Source organism: Ornithodoros turicata, chromosome 6, assembly GCF_037126465.1.
Source record: "Ornithodoros turicata isolate Travis chromosome 6, ASM3712646v1, whole genome shotgun sequence".
NCBI classification, from domain to species: Eukaryota; Metazoa; Arthropoda; class Arachnida; order Ixodida; family Argasidae; genus Ornithodoros; species Ornithodoros turicata.
Window position 1 is genome coordinate 36,481,975 of NC_088206.1, and position 18,423 is coordinate 36,500,397.

An 18,423-nucleotide genomic window follows, 5' to 3' on the forward strand; every position below is an offset into this window, starting at 1 on the left:
CTTATACGCGCTTCAGGTGCTGGCGAGGGCGATAGGTGACGTCGCCACGTGCCCTCCTCCTCGCCTCTTACATGTTCTTTCAAAGAGTGGCGTACTTTTTAAAAGTGCGCCGAACAGAGGCCTCCGATGCACGGCACCTGCGCTCGTCCTTCTTTCACGGGATTTTAATTTATTTGTGGCCGAACACGCCTCAGCCCCCAGCAAAAGAAAAAAAGAAGAAAAATGTAGGGCCCATAATTGTGATCTTTTAATGGAACTGCATAAGCACAGGAGAGCCCCCAAGACCAATGCACATTTTTTCTGTAACTGCTTATAAGGAGTAGTTCAACCTATCAGCCTTCTTCGCTCGTTCTGTGCAAAACTTGGCTTCTCCAGTTAGCAATTTCAAGTCAAATGCGCGCTTACGCATCAACCGCTTCTGCGTCAACCGTTCCCCAACTCTTGTGGTGCGCTGACACAGCAAGTTGTTCACAGGCTAATGAATACTGCCACGAATGCCCCGATCTTTAGTTTTTGATGTTTTCTGGAGTAGAACAATAGTTCCTTTTGAATGGTTAACTAGCGCAATATCGTTCCTTGGTGTTCAGAGGTCGAGGGTACCTCTTGCTGCAAGTAATATTGGAACAGAATGACCGTTTGCACAAGTGTGTCACTTACTGTGTTCCTGGAGGTGCCCACCATTGGAAGCCTCGTAGACAGGAAGCCACCGTCGTAACAAGGACATCAATCGGTGAAAAAAGCACACCAACACGCTGGGTGGGCACAGGTTTCCACTCAGGGCCTGTTATCGAAATCAACAATGCATTCTTTTATTTCCGTTGCCGTTAGTAGTGTATTGTATGCATCGCTTGTATTTCTGTATTATAGTGTATGACTGTACGTAGTTTTTTTCCCCCTTTTTTGTGCGTTGTAGTACCTTCCGTTGCAGTTAGTTAACACCATCTGTAGAAAAGACCACGATTAAAAAGATCCGCGCGTGACGCCGTGCCGCGCTTGCACCGACGCTGCGATCTTCAGGCGATGCCAGCAATGTGCCCCTGGTTGTACGAATATGTCCGCTAACTCGTAAGTGACATTCCAGAAGCCGATCAGAGACACTCAGCGACCTACTGACGCCCTCTCACCCGTCCTCTAGCCGCTCCCTGATTGGACTTGTCCGACTGATGTTTTCTCCGATTTCCAGAGCGGGAATTCCGGCATATTCTCTACATCCAAATTGTGCTCTTGTCACGCAGTACAATGCAATAAAATTGCACAGAAACGACTGCACTAATTCGTGTCGGATTTTCGGCGATCAACGAGGAGTAAAATGGTACTATAGTTTCGCATTCGACCGGGATGGATGCGACAGTCCCCTCGAAGTAGTTTTGACTTCAAGAGCCAGCTTATGGCTGCGACTGCGTGCCGCCCTGAATGTACAGGGTGTGCGGAGATAACCTAAATGGCATTAGTACACATAACTCGTTGATCAGACGAACTTCCGATGGCGCACGACGACGCATTTTTTCGATCTGAACCTGCAGAAAAATCGCGGCAAATAAGCTCAGTCTAACAAAATATATCTAGCGACGAAAACTTGTGCTTCCGTGCATCTGAATAGGCTATAGTGATGTCAACAATGCGGTCTCAGAAGAAATCTGTGTAGGTACCGCTAGAGGCACTACCGATGAGCATCCACAAAGTCATCACATGGGACATCGTTTCGGCTTCTGCAGCGATAGCTCCCCTAGCGGTACCTACATACAACTGAGAGTATGGCATTGGCTTGTCAGCTGGTGGACATCCAACTCTTTTGAGACAGTCATGACATCGGTATAGCTCATCCTAATGCACAGAAGCACAAGTTTTCGTCCCTGGATTTATTTTGTAAGCCTCTGTTGAATTGCACGATTAGATCGCACAAATGCGTCGTCTACCGGAAGTTTGTCCTATAAACATTTACTTGTACAGTGCAGTGTACTTAGAAACTTTACAGAAGCCATAATTCAAATGATGTTATAAACTAGGTGTCATAGGAAATCTCATGTTGGCATCAAGCACACTAATTACTGATATTAGTGGGTCGGCGAATGTTATCCTATCCGAAACACTTCTATAAAATAGCTGCATACTAATAGCCTAGGCAACGCATGTGGAATCAAGCACAATACAAGGAAAGAGCCTTCCTGTGTTGTACGTTTGTGTTCCTTGGATGACCCGCATGGAGCGATTTTTGTGCGTCGGCTACTGGCCGTAAAGCACGGAGCGTTTTCCAGACGATTTCACGACGCGTGCGCGCTCTACACGCGTGTGACCTTGGAAAAACCAATTTCACAACACGCGCGGATAGTGTACGCCGGAGTATGATCCGCATCGAGCGATTTTCGCACGCCAAAACAGGACGCGCTACAAACTCCGTCGCCTACACGAATGGATATGCTACGGACGTCGTAGGCGCGCTCCTATAGTTGTTGTTCTCTGTAGTTGCCGGAACACAGGGACGTCGGCGTACATGAAACAACTTTATTTTGAAATGATGAATGAAGAGTTTCATCGCAGGGGCGATACTCTAACCCCCCCCCCCACACACACACACATACACACACATAAATGGGATGATTACGTGGTGGGTCATTTACAGTCGTTATGGCGGTAGACTGCCCCATTGCTCTTGTCGAAGGGATGAGAAAGGGACGACGATGGAGAGGTGGCCTATTAGAGTTTGGCCATGTGTCCAGAGCTGGGGAGGAACTTAGTAACAACTCGTAGGCCTTGCATCTGATGTGGGGATCCGGCCATGGCACGATAATTTTGGCTAAGTCGAACTGGAGTTGATCGACGCGTTGCAGAGCAATTTCCATCAGGGCGAGCTTGCGATCGTACTGTCCGCAGACCAGGAGGATATAATGGAGGCCATCACGCACACCACACGCGGAACAGAGGCTGGCTGCGTCGACACCGAGGGCGGTGTAAAAGCCACATTAAGTCTCATGCGATGGAAGACTAGTAAGTGAACGAGGTATTCGGCGTGGGAGCGTAAGAGACAATGTGGGGTCAATGAGTAAAGCAGAGAGCGGGTGGTGATGTCATGTTGCCATTGACAGCGCACCTTGGGGCCAAGGAGGCTTGAGACGAGGTAACGGCGACCCCTCCAGACAAGATGATGGGGACTGATGCGCGCCTGCGGCTGTTCGATCTGCGTCCTCGTTTCCACTGATGCCCACATGACCCAGGATCCACTGGAAGACGATAGAGTAACCCTGCGCGCTTGCTTTCTTATATACCTGCAGAATTTCAATGACCACAAGGCTGAGGGAGCCACAAAGTCCCACAGTTGCCACACACCAGCGCAGATCTGGAATCCGTAAAAACGACCCATGAGCGAACGGAGCTGTCAGTAATTTTCCGCACGGCGAAAAAAATAGCATAAACCTCAGCGCATGTTGACGATGTTTTATGTGAGAGATGATAGCCATCTGAAATTGACTCGGAGGGAATGACAAGGGCGGAGGACGCACTTCCCCTCGTGGTTGACAGTCCGTGAATACTGCTCTGGAAGTCGCATAACGCGCGCTCATCATATCTAGAGTGAGCTTCTTCGTCACGCATGCGCCTTTCTTCCGTGTCAACCCAGGCAACGACAGGGCGATGCCGGGTGTCCGAAAAGTTCAAGGAGAACTGCTGGCTGATGTCAGCGTGACCACAAAGTCAGGTACACTAGTCTTCAGTTGAGAGACACGTCGATGCACGCTGCAGTGCTCGCGTCCCTGGAGCTTCATAACTAGCCGGTGCCACTGATGGTGTGCTAGATGGTAGAGGTACTGCCGACACGTCTCCCCGTAGCGAATAACTTCAAGCGGGGCTTCCTTCGCCTCAGCAAAGACCACACGAGTCTCTGCCAGTCGAGGGACTCCCAGGCACACTCGGAGACTTCGCGCCAGGAGGCACTGAAGCTTATGGACTGAAAAGGTGGAAGACCATTAAACACAGGCAAACTGTATGCAAGTGAGCCGCGAACCAAAGCCAGGTGGACGGCCAAAGACGAGGAATTGGCACTGCCCCACTAGATGCCTGACCACCGCAATCCACAGGTGGACCTTGGCTTCCAAGATCGCTATGTGCTTCACCCAAGACAGCCTGGCGTCTACAATGACACCAAGGAAACGATGAAAATATATACACGTCAGCAGTACACCAGCAACTGAAAGAGGGAAGGGATGCATGTTCCTTCTCTACCCCATTGCTGGTGGCGATGTGGGGAACGAAATAATGAAGCTCCTGACAATAAGGATCCAAGTCCAATTGTGTCCAAAAAGGTCAAAGGAGCTTTGAGGGCTGAGCGTTGATGGTGTGGATTGGGCCGGGGACAATAAATTTTGATGGAGAGAGAGGTGCGAGAGTCCAGCTGAATAAGAGACCCGGAGAGCGCGGTTCAGGACGGTTGGTAGTGTGGGCAGTGAAGAAAAATGTGTTCTAAATCCTCTAGAGCACCGCAGTGACAGCATCCGGTTGAGTCAACTCGTCTCAAGCGGTAACGCCACTGAGCTGTAAAAGACAGATCGAGTCGCATTCGATGAATAAATGCAGCATCTTGACGGAAGTTGTTTCGTGGCATGCGGAAATCGAGCGTTGGATCAACTCTCGTCAGCATAGATGGGGGAAGAATTTCAGTTGCTCATTGACAGGAAGCCAGGGGTGTCACGAGAAGTCGAAGAATGGAACCACGGTCTCTTCTCAACAGCCCAATAAGCGTCCATCTACGAGACGAGAGAGCTGCTCCTACGGCGATGTTGGCCTGTTCATCCTCCATTACACCACAACGGGCTGGAACCCACTGGAAAACCAGCATGTGCCCTGTTTCGTACACAAGGTGGTAAGTCATTAACACATCCATCACTAGGGGTGCGATGAGCCTCGTATGCCAGAATTTTCAATAGCTTGCAGTGCAGATCTTCAGTCAGTGAACACTGTTCATTCCCGCGGGGTAAAATCAATGAGGCAGAAAGAAAAGGATGGCATAGAGATCCGCTGCTGTTGATGAGGTTGGATGCGAAAGGCGTCGCACTTTATCCCGCAAAGGAACTCGCGAGCTTCGTACCCCTGGCGAAACCACAGCCTATCGCAAACATCACAAACATGTCCAGACTCGTTCTCGAAAACTTCTCTGGTCGTTCAGTGCAACCTCCGACGGACGCGCAGTCGCTTCAGGTGCACAAGTCTGGGACAGTTTACATCTCTTGGCCTCGGCCTCGCGTTCCCTAACTTTCGGGTCTTCTCGCCTCGTCGCCTCGTCGTCGTGCACCAATGTGTCTTCTGGTTGCTTTTCCTCTCGGTTTGCTATACAGTTTGTGTTCAACAGCGGCGTGCCGAGCCCTCCACTCTTTATCTGCAGACGCCGTACGCACTCTTCATGGCCGCCACATAGCGTGTGATACACTGACGGCTCTTGTGCATGTACCTTGTACCCCGCACGACTGCCATTTTTTTGGCAAGGACGCAACTTTTGTCAACGACACAGCATGGCTCCTGACGTCTTTTCATGTGCTCCCCGCTTTGCTACTGTGCTAACTAATGGCGCGCCGAGTCGGAAGTCAGGACATAGGCCGTCCTTGAGAAACAATTTCCCTCATATATCCTTTCCCTCAGCTATCGCTCCAAAACGTTCTGATTCACGGCAAACCCCACAGCGCGTTATCCTGTCTAGGATTACATCATAACTCACTGCAGTTGTGCACCTACATTTGACCGATACCTGCAACCCTTACGCGCGAGTTAAAATTATCCCCGCATTTTCTTAGAAGTTCAACGATTGGCACTGCCCAAGCCTGGCTGGTGGCGATCGCACTACTCGTTGCAGCAGCAGGGAGACCGCTATTTATTCTTGTCTTGTTTGACAGGTGTCTTTGTTTCTTGTCTTATTTGACAGAAGTCTGACACTTTGTCTTGTTCAAATGTGTCTTTGTTGCTCCCAGTCTCGGATTCCTGCCTGGACTTATGGATCTATCTCGCTTGCATTTTAAGCAGTTATTTCATTAACGGGTAGTTTCGCACGTATTCCTACCACGTAGGAAAGAAACTAAACCCAACGTGAGGCTTACAAGTACCTCGCTGCACATGTCATCGGAAAAGTGCGGATGTGGTTAGCACGGCGCCGGTCTGCTCTGGACGCCGTCACTTCCAGAGATGTCGGCGTCACGCCCATTCGCGCCATCGCCAGCGACAAAAAAACGACATATCTAGGTGAACGACGCTTTCACTAACCTCACACCACTATAGGCGTCAGCATCTCCGCCAGGGCCCACTAGCGGAGTCGACCGCACGCCATCTAGAGTTCCAGCACGGTCCTTATGTGTGCGTCTACGTCATATTCTGTTCAAGACTTCTTTTCAAAAACTTGTACTGATAATTTTTATTGCATTTCCATGGATCCTATTGTTTGAGTGACCCGCAGCTTTAACTATGTTTGCGATGAACAAGTGAAGAATGGTTTTCCTCTTCTTACCCCGAACACGGCCAGCGTACTTACCTTACTTCCAGGGGAATGCTCAGCAAGGAAGTTGTCCAACTTGGCCAGGAAAATCTCACGGCTGGTTTGAACCTTCACAAGAAATGCATTAAATTTTTTCAACTGAAGTGGGAAACGCAGTGGACAGCGCCCATCCCATTTCACTTATCCCATTCTCCTGCTAAGGAATATTAGTTCCTGTTTAGCCATTTATTTAGTTACCTTCCAGCAAGTTTGCGTCTACCTCCACCCAAGTATAGGCAACGCTCAGCTATCATGAAACCTGAACACTGAGTAGGTGAATTATACCCCAAACACACTGTCGCACAAAATCAGGATCGGCCCGCAATCCTAGTCGGCGCAATCCCGCTGGACACGCTGCGTCTTCCGCACTGCACGTTCGTGATCCAGGTTTTCATTTGACGCTGTTTGGCGAGAACTTTGCACAATACCCACTGAACTTTCAAATTAAAAGAAAACATTGGTCCAGGATATCCACTTGAAAGAAATTCACATTAACCCAAATGCTATTTCAGCTATTTCGGCGTCTGTCCATGTTGTTGTCCGTGCTGGCCACCGCCGCCATCTTGCCAGCCCGAAATCGGAAGTATGGCGACTAGAAGGCTTCCCTTCTTCTCGCCATACCGGTAGTGCGAGGGGCGAGATGGCCAGGGTGAAAGCCTGAAAGCCGAGACTCGCTTTGTCCGCACCTCAGGGCGATCACAACTGCGCCTGCCTAATCTCGATTGCGCGCGATGTGTATCCTGTGTCAGTGCGTTTGGGGCTTTACTCAGACTGGCTGCGCGCACACACAGAACATCAGGGCGCCACGACGCTTGCTCACATATTACTTGCTCTGTTCGGTAGTAGCTTTCCGCAGGTGAGACGCTGTGTAATCGGGCCGATACATATCTTCGCTACCAAACACACGGGACGGTTTGTTCACACAACTAAGTATAAACAGATGTCTAATCGGAGGTCTAATAAGTATTTTGTACGCAGACCACCACAGCAGCCCTCTATGAAAAAACGCATAAAAGAACATGTTTGCTTCCCATACATGTCATTTACGCGCATGCCATCCTGAATTTTGAATCCTGAATCTCATGAATCCATGAAGATTTTATGCAGTGGAAAGCACTTGATTTAAAAAAGAGGCAGCACAGAGTGAAGCTTAAGGAATGTACAAGCACAACATGTCTTATGTTACCCCTTCCACTATCCATATATCGGAATTGGTTGTCCCAATAAAGTTACATACAAGCTTGAGATACAATTATGAAAGGAAGTCCTCGATAAAATAGCATATAGCATAGCAGCTGGGCTGGTAGAGGAATTCCAAGGTAATAAGAGCCCGAGTGTGGTTACGTATACAAAAACCATACCATACCATACCATATGGTACCATAAACTGTTGACTTGGCCAGCTTTTTCTGTGTGTCCTCAATCTGACTATTATTACGAGAGGCGTTCAGTAAATAAACTTAAAAGTTGATTTAAACTTATCCACTGTGTACCGTGTTCACTATTTTCGCTGCACATGATAGGTCAGGCCTCTCGCTATAAGCAAAGAAGACATTCAGGTATAACTATCGAGTCTCTCGTATTTGGGTACTGCGTGTCATTCAGTTACCACTACTGTGAACAATAAAGCCTTCTGGACGTAGAAGCTCTTACTTGCGCATCGTGGCAGTGGTACCTGGTCTTCAAGGAAAGTCTCGACTGGAATGTGAGTACGAGAACAAATAAGTCCTCCGCCTGAGTTTAGAGGCACTACCAACGTTGCTGTGGCCCTAACACCACGTCAGCCCTGGGAACAATTCAATTTCACTTGCCCAGAAGAATGATGCAAGTGGACCAAGCGCTTTGAAAGATACTGCGTTGTCAGTGGACATACCGTAATTTCACGCGTATTAGCCGCGGCTTATGCGCGATTTTTTTTCTCACGGGTGCTCTGCTGCTTATCCACCGGTGCGGCTTATCTGATGACTATTTTTTCCTGGTATTTTCCCTATACGCCGGTTTTAACGAAAGGGCCCACAGTGTCTCTGGAACAGCACTGCCCTGCCGATGCACGAACAGTTCTTAACAGGGATGGGTCCACATTCGAGTAGATTGATCTTCCTGGTGCATTCCCCCAAGCAGCTTTAACGAAAGTGGTTACAATGACTCACGTCTTCTGGAAGACCACTGACCCATCAATCCACGAAAAACGCCCAACAAGGGTACAATCCGATCTTGGTAGAACTCTAGAACTGACCTGCTTTGTTGTACACTTTGCCGATCCCGGAGTATGGACCACAGGGTTTATGGCCTTCTCTATGGTCTCCTTTGTCGCACAAATCAGTCGTCTCGTATAGCCCGCGGCTTATCTGCAAATGCGGCTTATCTGCCTGAAAATTTCCAAGACGTTCCTAAAAACACGTCCTGCGGCTTATCTGCGGTGCGGTTCATACGCGTGAAATTACGGTAATTTGAAACATCCGTGCGAGCAGGTCAACGCACTTATTCGTATATATCATGGCTGGCACAGCCGAAGATATATACTGTTGTCCTTGACTTTGAGCGAATCAAAAATGATGGACTACAAGGCTGTCGTAGCAGCCTTTGACAAACATTTCACCAGTCAGGCGCAACGTTATGTACGAACGAGTCAAATTTAACTCCCGTTCACAGGGGGAGGGCGAACCTGTAGAAGAGTTTGTAACCGACCTACATGGCCTGAGCAGAACATTGCAAGTTCGGCTGCCTACTGCATGAGCTCATTCGGGACAGAATAGTGGCTGAGCGCTCTCTCTTGGAGATAATTCCGCTGGATCCAAACTTCACGTTAGAAAAAGCAACCACGATGGCTTGACATACGGAAATTAAAGAAGCAACAGCTAGGTCTCGCTACGTTCCGAGTTTGTCAAGAAAGTTTAACGAGTCAGGGCTGAGAAATCTATGTTTAGCACACGAAGTCTTCGCAAGCAACGGAAAGGTACAGTGCCCTGTTGACACGAGATATGCAAACCTGTGTTTAAATTGTGGTCGTTCGCCACATCCAAGAGGCAGTTCTCCAGCACAAAATGCCAAATGGAATAACTGCAAGAAAGAAAGGGTATTACTCCCGGGCCTTCCGAGTACAGCAGAGGTTATAACGAATTTCACAAGAACTTGTATTCCTTGCATGGTACGGTGAGCGTGGAAACCCGGAAGCGCTGGGTAGCATCGGTAAATATCCGTGTCACCGCAATGGAATGTAAGATTGACACGGGAGCTGACGTCACCGTTGCCTGAGAAGATATACCCTCAGTACTTGCCTCATGTGCCACTGAGCAAATCTGTCAGAATTATCAAGGGGCTAATGAGAGCAAACTTGAGGTTTTGGGGACGATAAACACATAAATCACAAGTTGTCAACCAAAGTTCATGCTGCTCGGGGTCTGAACGAACCCGTGTTGCCCAACGAGGTTAGCGAAGCCCCGTTGGGCTTGTGTATACTTTCCCAAACGACTCCCATGCATCGGAGTCTGCTCTGGAACCTTTGCAGGTGTTGCCAAGGTTGTTCCACGGGCTAGGCTGCAACAAGCTGCCCTACCACATAAGGCCCAAGACCAACGCCGTGTCCTTTGCGCAATCTGCTCCGCGAAGAGTGCCTCCTCCTCTCATGGAGTCGATAAAGAAATATATAGACGACATGGTTGCACAAGCGTCACAGTGCCTGTTGGCGAGCTACAACGTGGTGCTGCGGCATGTCGATGGCAAGGAAAGCAAGTGGAGCGTGCCCAATTTCCGTCGACAGCACTACCTTGAACAACGTTGTTGAAAGAGAGATTTGTGGCGACCACCTACGGTCGACGACGACGGTAGGTGGTCGCCACAGATTCATCCCATGCCAGTCATAGATCCTGTAATCACTAAATAGGTGATTTTCCAAGATGGTTGCAAATGCTGGGTCCAGATAGTTCCAGCTAACCGAAAAATCACAGCTACTTGCGACATTCATTTCTCCCTTCGGGCGCTACAAGTTTTTTTTTTTTTTTGATTGCGTGTTAGCGCTGCGAAGCAACTGTGGCTATGGGCGGCGTACAGATGTGGACAGATGGAGAGAGGACAGCAGGAAGGAGTGGGGGACAGGGGGATTAGTATGCGTCCTGGGCCGACGCTACAAGTGTACAAGCTGCCTTTTGGCATACCGTCGGCGCCAGAGTTTTTCCACAAGAAGATGGCTCACATCGTATCCGGGTTAGATGGTGTTGTTAGCAACATGTACGACATTTTTGTCCACAGGAAGAAAAGAGACAAGCACGACGAAACACTACAAAAAGTCTTCGCTCGCTTGCTATACAACCGTGAGGACTTCAATAAGGACAAGTGTGTTTTTGGAGTCCAAAGAGTCAAGTTCTTAGGCCATATTATTGACCAAGAAGGAACTTATCCTGACGATGCCAAAGTAAAGTCTATTCAAGAAATGAAACCTCCCACGTCTGTAACAGAATTCAAGAGCTTCTTGGGTATGGTGAACTACATCGGGAAGTCCATTTCTCACCAATCTGATATTCTCAGCCCGTTTAATGAAATGCTTATTTCTAAGTTCGAGTGGGTTTGGACAGAAGCTGCACAAGTCATTTGATGTCGTCAAGCAGTTGCTGACGCCGAGTCCACTTCTGATTTCCTTGGATCCAACGACATTGTGGCGGCCTGTGGACGACGATGACATGCCTTGCTACCACGCGCTACGACACCGGCTCGTCAGTTCTATATTGGCAACGTCCTCGAGTGAAGTCACGAGTAGAGAAACTGTCCAGCCCATCCGGCTCTCGCCAATCAGGACTCATGTAGCGGAACACCACCTCCTCTACAAAGTATGTGGTCTCTGCTGACGCTTCGTCATTTGTCCTGACAGAGAGTTACAGCATGATGGGACCTATCGATCTGTAGCGTACGTTTCGAGGAACCTCACAGACCTGGAAAATGAGTATATGCTAAAATAGAAAAAGGTGGCCTTGCCATTTATGGGCGTGCTAGAAGTTTCGAGAATGCGCCACGGGCATGCACACCATTATCGAGACCAATCACAAGCCTTTACTCCCGGTTTTCACGAACAAACTTTTTGATTATATAGCTCCTCGTCTGTTCACGTCAGGAACTAGGAGCATTAAGAAGGGGGTAATGTGCTATAAGTGAAGAATACATTTAACAAGTCTAACGCCATTGTATGTGGCACAGCGTGTCAGTAAGTTGGCATTACTGTGTTTCATAAGAAAGCTTTTTGGACGTACAAGCTCTGACTTGCCCAAAGTCTATGCTGTTTTGGTACCCCCGCGTTCAACACGTAGTCACGTGACAGCTTTGCAAAAAAAGCTCTCCGGTTGAGGTTTGCACCAAACAAGTGCAGCTGTCAAACACCTGTTTCCTTATTAGCAAAGGTGAGAACCCCATTATTATCTACCGTCGCATGGAAGCACAGTACGGCAGTGCCTTTATATCAGCGCGATACGTAGTGGACAGGTAGGCTCGCAGGACGATTGCAAGGAGGAGGATTGAGATCTCTTTTTGACACATTTGAAGCACGCCATCCAGAACAAAACTTCGTGGACCGTTCGATGAGGCTGTGTACTGCTCCAACACGACAAAGCAGCATGCATACGTCACGTGACTGTACATCAACCATCCGCGATGTTAGATTTAATTGTTGTCGTCATCCGCCACATTTGCTTGACGTGGCACAGCCGGACCACCACGCACATATCCAGCAGATACAACAAGGAGCTTGACGGCCGGAAGTTTGGTTCCGACGGAGATGTCAAGCAGGCGGTGCATGAATAGCTACAGATCAGACCCAAAGACTACTCTCTCCTGCAATACAGACGCTTCTTGAGGTTTTAGAGCTCTTAGTAGGCAATGTAATTACTACAGGTCCAGTTTTAGGTACTTCCCAAACAGTTGCATTTCAAAGCAGGAGGCTACATAAAATTATGAAAACTAGTGTTCTAGAATATCAGGTTCGATAACTGTCAATAAAATAAGGAACGTTAATTTGTGAACCACCATCGTAAGCAAACTCCTCCTTTACAACATTCTTTTTACAACATTCGCTTGAACCATTAGGTTCAGAGCTATTTTTACGTCCTTTCAAACTGCTGTCAATGTCAAACTGCTGGATCAAAGAATAGGATCAAGAATATTTTATACATTTTGATAGCACGCTAAATTCAAGCTTTCCGAGTTGTTCATCAAAAACAACTTTTTGTGGGACATCCAACTTTTGGGACAGGTGTACTGTTCGTCTTCTATTAGATATGTCTTACGTAGAAACAACTTCTATGAATACCCTAACATAATTCTGTGCTTTGGCAATGTTGTTACTAGTTAACTTCGTTCACAGGGAGCATGTCTGTCGAGTAGGCATGTGTCAAATTATATGGTACATGTGGTATGAACTGAAGATTCTGGTACCTCGTCTGCATCCACATCTGTGGCAAGTGCCTCAAGGACGTCCACCTGTAGGTTTTCAAGTGCTGCAAAAAAAAGAAGCATGATCTGTCACATGGTGCATTCGAATGAAACAGGCGCTATTCTAAGCAACCAAACCAATTCGATTGTTATATAGCATTACATGAAGTATGGTGGTGTTACTGACCAACATGTACACTAACGAAATCAACAGGCTCTTCCACTCACCACTTTTGCCCTGATGGTTAGCACAGTATCAAAAGGCACTTTCAACCGAATATTAAAACTCTGCGTAGCTAATGAACATTTACTGTGGCTTGTTAAATCACCTTCGTTAGACGAAACTAAATCAGTGGACACACTACACTACTGTCCCCTGAGACGGTACAAGCCAAATTGACTGCTCAGCAGAGCGGGTCGAAAAATCCATCAGAGCCCATCCTAATGGAACAATTATGCCAATAGGCCTATCGTAATTACGCACATTTCCAATAGGACTAACGGTTTAGCGGTTTGATGATTAGAACCTAAGCGTCTAATGGCTTGTTAGGAGCTCCACAATACGAAACACACGCTTAGCTAAATTAGCGGTTTGTTTCTTTCTGCCTTTTTTCCAACCTCTGTCACCACACATTTTATTTCCTCTTGCTTCAGTTCTTTTTTTGTTTCCCGGACTTTTCATAAAAGACATTGTGCGGGGAGTTTCAAGAAGCAAAGAGAGAAAAATAAAAAAAAGCTCTCCAGAATCAAAGTCGAAAAAAAGCTCACTTAGAAATGCACTGTCCATTTCCTTCCTAATACAGGTGGTATAGGTAATATACAGGGTGTTTATTTTTATTCCTTACAGAATTTTCATTTAAAAAAAACTAGCAGAACAAAATCGATGCCATGTATGACACATGATCAAAACATCGTCGTCACCGTCCATTGACGCCTTCTGTTCGAAACCTCAATCCACAACCCCAGCTTCACAAGTAATCCAGGCCTGGTACGCCCAATCACTTCCATCGTACTATGGTTACTTTCTTTGCCATCCTGGAATCTCATAGAGCTCGTTTGATTGAAATCACAGACCTCCTCTGGAACTTTCCTATTTTCTCTTAAACTACTCTCCCGTTCGCAATATGAACTTGTTCAATGCAGTGAACCTGTTCACGTGACACTGGGGTGAACGCTGGGCAGTGAACTCCCATCGAGGCACCCATTTCCCTCCGGCACATGATCCTTCTAACTAACTAATACACTAACACCCCCCTAACGTTCTACACGCTCGTTATTTCAAAGAGCTTATCGTTATATACAGCTGGCTAACTTACACATGACAATGTATTAAATTGAAAATCTAGCGCATCTGTTTCCATACTCTTGTATTTTCCAACTGTTTAATTGACATTACATCTGAGTACATAGGAGCATACAGGGTGTTCCAGAAAAGGTGTCATTGAATTATAATATAAAAAAACTACACCACGGTGTTTGTTCTTACTAGATTTTGCCACCTCCTTATATGTGAATGTCATGTAACGTAAGTTTAATGATGTAAATTTTTGCGCACTGAAGTTGGAAGTATGCCAAGTAAAGGCCACATTTTTACCCCACCAATGTGATGAGGGTGTCTAATTTACTGAAATCAATGGCAATTGACAGGAATATTCAGCAGCTATCCCACCGGAAAAAATAGCTTAATATCATGCTCCACGGAGCACCCAGAGGATAGCGCACGAGGAATCTTTCAGCGCAATCGTTGTCAGTCCGACGAAAGTAGGTTGGAAATCCAGCCCACACCAGCATCGTAGAAAGAGATATCACGGGCATGGCTGATCGCGTCCGGCTTCCGCTGGGATAATGGCTTCCCTCTCCAAAGTTCCGGAACTGTCAATTTTTCTACTGTCACTTTGTGGGCTGGGTTTGCAACCTCCTTTCATCAGACCGACTTATATTTGGCGACTTTCTTCCAGTTCAGTGCCACAAGGAATTGTGCTAGGGTTTTGAGAAACTGTTGGTGGTACCTGTCGTCCCTGCTTCCTACGAGATTCATTTGTATTTCTGCGGTCAGTACTCCCAATGAAAAGGTGCCATCTGTTGCGAATCACGACCAACGGTAACGGCTGCATCCTCTCACGGTTAAGGCAGTAACTTTTGTTCACTACAGTTCTTTTGTCACAAAAGAATACGGTTTAGTACGCATAAAATAATGGCATTACTTGAGAACTGATTCGAATGAACTTATTGCCTCAACAATACTGTGGTTTCATAGCGGTGTAATGCTAACAGGCGGCTGTTCTTTGCTTTGGGGTACAGTGTGTTTGTGTGTGCGTGAATCAATGTATAATGTCACGTGTCAAGATATCATTTTGCATGATGTAAGACTGTTCTAAAACCTCATCGAATCAACCCATTACTCACCTGTGCATTACACCGTTTATTTACACCATCAATTTTTAGAAAACGTTCTGGTTTTTGCATGCAAGGTGAACGGATGGGTAGTCCTTTTACACCTGCAATTCATACGGGGAGTGTACTGCATACAGGGTGTTTCAGTAACAGCGTGCAATGGAAAAAAGAGATGAAAGTGCGCTACGGAAAAGCATGCGTTTTCCTACGTTTTGCAACCCGTGAATGCAACAGCAAGTTGCTCAAATTGGCTTAAATGGTAAAGCTCAGCTTCATCAGGGCCCTCCAGTGGAACATTCGGTAGAGGTAATCATGACAAACCGTCAGCATTGCCGTTGTCGTCAGACCTCTTATACGCTATGTCGTAGTCCAAGCCGCAGAGAAAGGAAGCATAACGTTGGAGACGTGCTGTTTGCATTGCGGGTATACCCTTCATTGGCGAGAAGATCTGCGTCAACGATTGATAGTCCGTTATAAGTCTGAAGTGTCTACCATATAAATAAGCGTATAACTTCTTGCCCCAGATGGCTAGGGCCGCTTTGTGAATTTGTGTGTAATTCTTTTCTGCCGTTTTAAGCGTACTCGAGGAAAACGCGATTGGTCTTTCCATCCCGCAAGGCATTTTATGAGAAAGAGCTACGCCGAGACCATGTGGTCCGGCTTCACAAGCGAGAAGGAGTGGTAGCTGCGGATTGTAGTGCACGAGGACTGTGTCAGATGCAATAATTCATTTCCCTTTCATTTCATTTATTTTATTTCATTCTACACAAAATATATCACAACTGGAGACCATAGACATGGAGGAGCCAGAGGGAAAACACCCGGAAAGCTACTTCGCAGCTACTTCGCAGTGTTTTGTCCACTTCCACTCTGCAGTTTTCTCCAAATGCGCGTGCAAAGGTCGCAAAAGGTTTGCGCTGTCCGGAATTTACTTTATGTAGTTCTAGATTAGCACAACAAAGGAACGCAGCTGGCTGACGTTTTGCGGTACTGCAGCTTCAAGTACAGCACAAATCTTGTCTTGGGTCTTGTGTAAACCTTCGCTGCTGATCTTGTAGCCGCGGTACACAATGCTGTCCTGGAAGAAGGAGCACTTTTGCAGGTTTGCTTTTAGTCCAAACGATTCCAGACGCTTGAAAACTTCCGAAAGAGTTTCAAGATAATTCTCTTCAGTAGTACGACTTACTAATGTGTCGTCTTGCGTTGCATGTGTCATGGGAACGCCTGTAGAACTTGTTCGATGCTACGTTGCCAAATCGCGGGCGCGGGAGTAATAGCAAACAGCATTGTGTGTGTGACGGGACGAGGCCCTTTACTGCATTGATAGTTAGCAAGTGCTTGGATTTCTCATCCACTTCCATTTGAAGGAAATCTTGCCGGAGGTGAATTTTTGTACATTTCTGTATATTTTGTATATTTGCTGATTTGTATATTTTTGTATAATTTCGCGAAGATGTCCTCAACCAGTGGTAGAGGATACTGACCCAAGACTAAGTGCTGAATGATGGTGCCCTTGAAATCTCCATTCACTGTCACTGACTTTGGTCAGAATACCTTCCGATTCTAGTCTGTCTAATTCGACTGTTTTCCTTGAGTGCGTATGATACTTGACGAGCACGAAGGAACTTGGGCTGCATATTTCCTTTCAGGTTTAAGGTTGGCTCGCTTCCTTGCGACTTCCTGATGGAGACTTCAAATAGGGCCTTGTAAGTTTCTACGTACAATCTGGTCCAGCTTATTTTTGACTTCTTATTGGGAAGCTTTCGTTTTGGCTTCAGTGGACGAGGTAGGTCCAGTAGACAGTCGAGCTATCGGCATTTCGAAGCAGCATGACCCTTCTTATTGCAGTGGAAGCACTTCCTCGTCTCGGACTGTCGAAACACTAGACGAGGCTCCGTATACAGGGTGTCCAAGCTAAGTGTGAACATATTTTTTAAATATATACAGTCAAACCTCGCTTTACGAACACCCTTCGTTTCTCAGAAAATCGTTCGTAAATCGAGGTATTCGTAAATCGAGGTCCGAGGTCTGCAGTGCACAAATACCTCACAAAACCACTGGAAATTGATTTGGATAAGTTTTATTTTTGAAAATACTGCATAATTGTGCTTTGCACCATACTTTCTGCAGGGTCTATCCTGTTTAGAAGAGATGACAGAAGTCTGACACTTGACTCATGCACCCGGTCCTCAAAGTACCGTATCGCGCGCGGATGAGACTGTTTCCAAAGGCAAATATCACGCTTGTCACAGGCTGTCAGGACTGAACGCCTTCTCTTGGAACGGCAAGATGTTTCCATCTCGGAGACCTGGTCAAAACTCACAACCATTCGGCTGTAAACGCCCGAATTATTCTTTCAGGAAATGGTGAATCATGTTTGTGGAACGTAGTGGCGTTGGGACATTGTATGTTTGACCTTGGCAGCATGCGCTGAGGAACTTTCATTATCCTCCGGTCCATTGGCCTGTCCTCTGTACGTTCATAACGCCCGTTCGTATATCGAGGTCAGAATGGCTTGGCTACTTTGGGTCCGTTCCCTCATAATCCGTTCATAGTTCGGATATCGAGGGTTCGTAAAACGAGGTCAAAATACACGGAAAAAGTTTGGTTCCCTGTGGAGCCGTTCGTAAGTTGAGGGAATTCGTATATCGAGGGTTCATAAAACGAGGTCCGACTGTATATATCACTTTTTCCGAGACGAAATGAATTGCAGTATAGTATATGCCGAAGGGCACTCCTTAGGAGGGAATTAGCAAACTCTGTGGGATTTGGCCCCACGTTGGGCGCCAATTTTGTGGGAACCGCGGCCCACAAACCCGGGGTGGTTCCGTAATCGACCCGCCGCAACCCCGAAGAACACGAACACAGCAAAATTGAACAAGAGAAACAAGGTTTATTGTCTTACATGTTCTAGTGCAGAGTACCGTCGTGTCGCCTCAAGACCCAGTCGAGGCAAAAACTAGCTCCCGCTGCCTTCCACCGTCGCTTAAATAACATCTCGGAGACAGGGGCGTCTCCCCCTATCGCACAAACCTTATCTCTAGGTGTACACGTGTCTGAACCTGAAGCGACAGCCCACACATCCTAAGACAATGTCTTAATTAGAG

General features: G+C 47.0%; 1 protein-coding gene across 3 annotated transcripts in view; it reads right to left on the reverse strand.

Annotated features, from left to right (window-relative positions):
• Positions 1-18,423, reverse strand: part of LOC135396544 (E3 ubiquitin-protein ligase RNF123-like) — a 502,532-nt gene that overhangs the window by 184,988 nt on the left and 299,121 nt on the right. For 2 of the 3 annotated variants that reach the window (XM_064627582.1, XM_064627581.1), the window contains exons 16-19: positions 12,926-12,987; positions 8,162-8,206; positions 6,506-6,577; positions 658-781 (exon numbers count right to left, since the gene is read on the reverse strand). In XM_064627582.1, coding sequence (XP_064483652.1) covers positions 658-781; positions 6,506-6,577; positions 8,162-8,206; positions 12,926-12,987 — 303 coding nt within the window. The remainder of the gene's footprint in view (positions 1-657; positions 782-6,505; positions 6,578-8,161; positions 8,207-12,925; positions 12,988-18,423) is intronic. The other variant, XM_064627583.1, reaches the window with a different exon arrangement.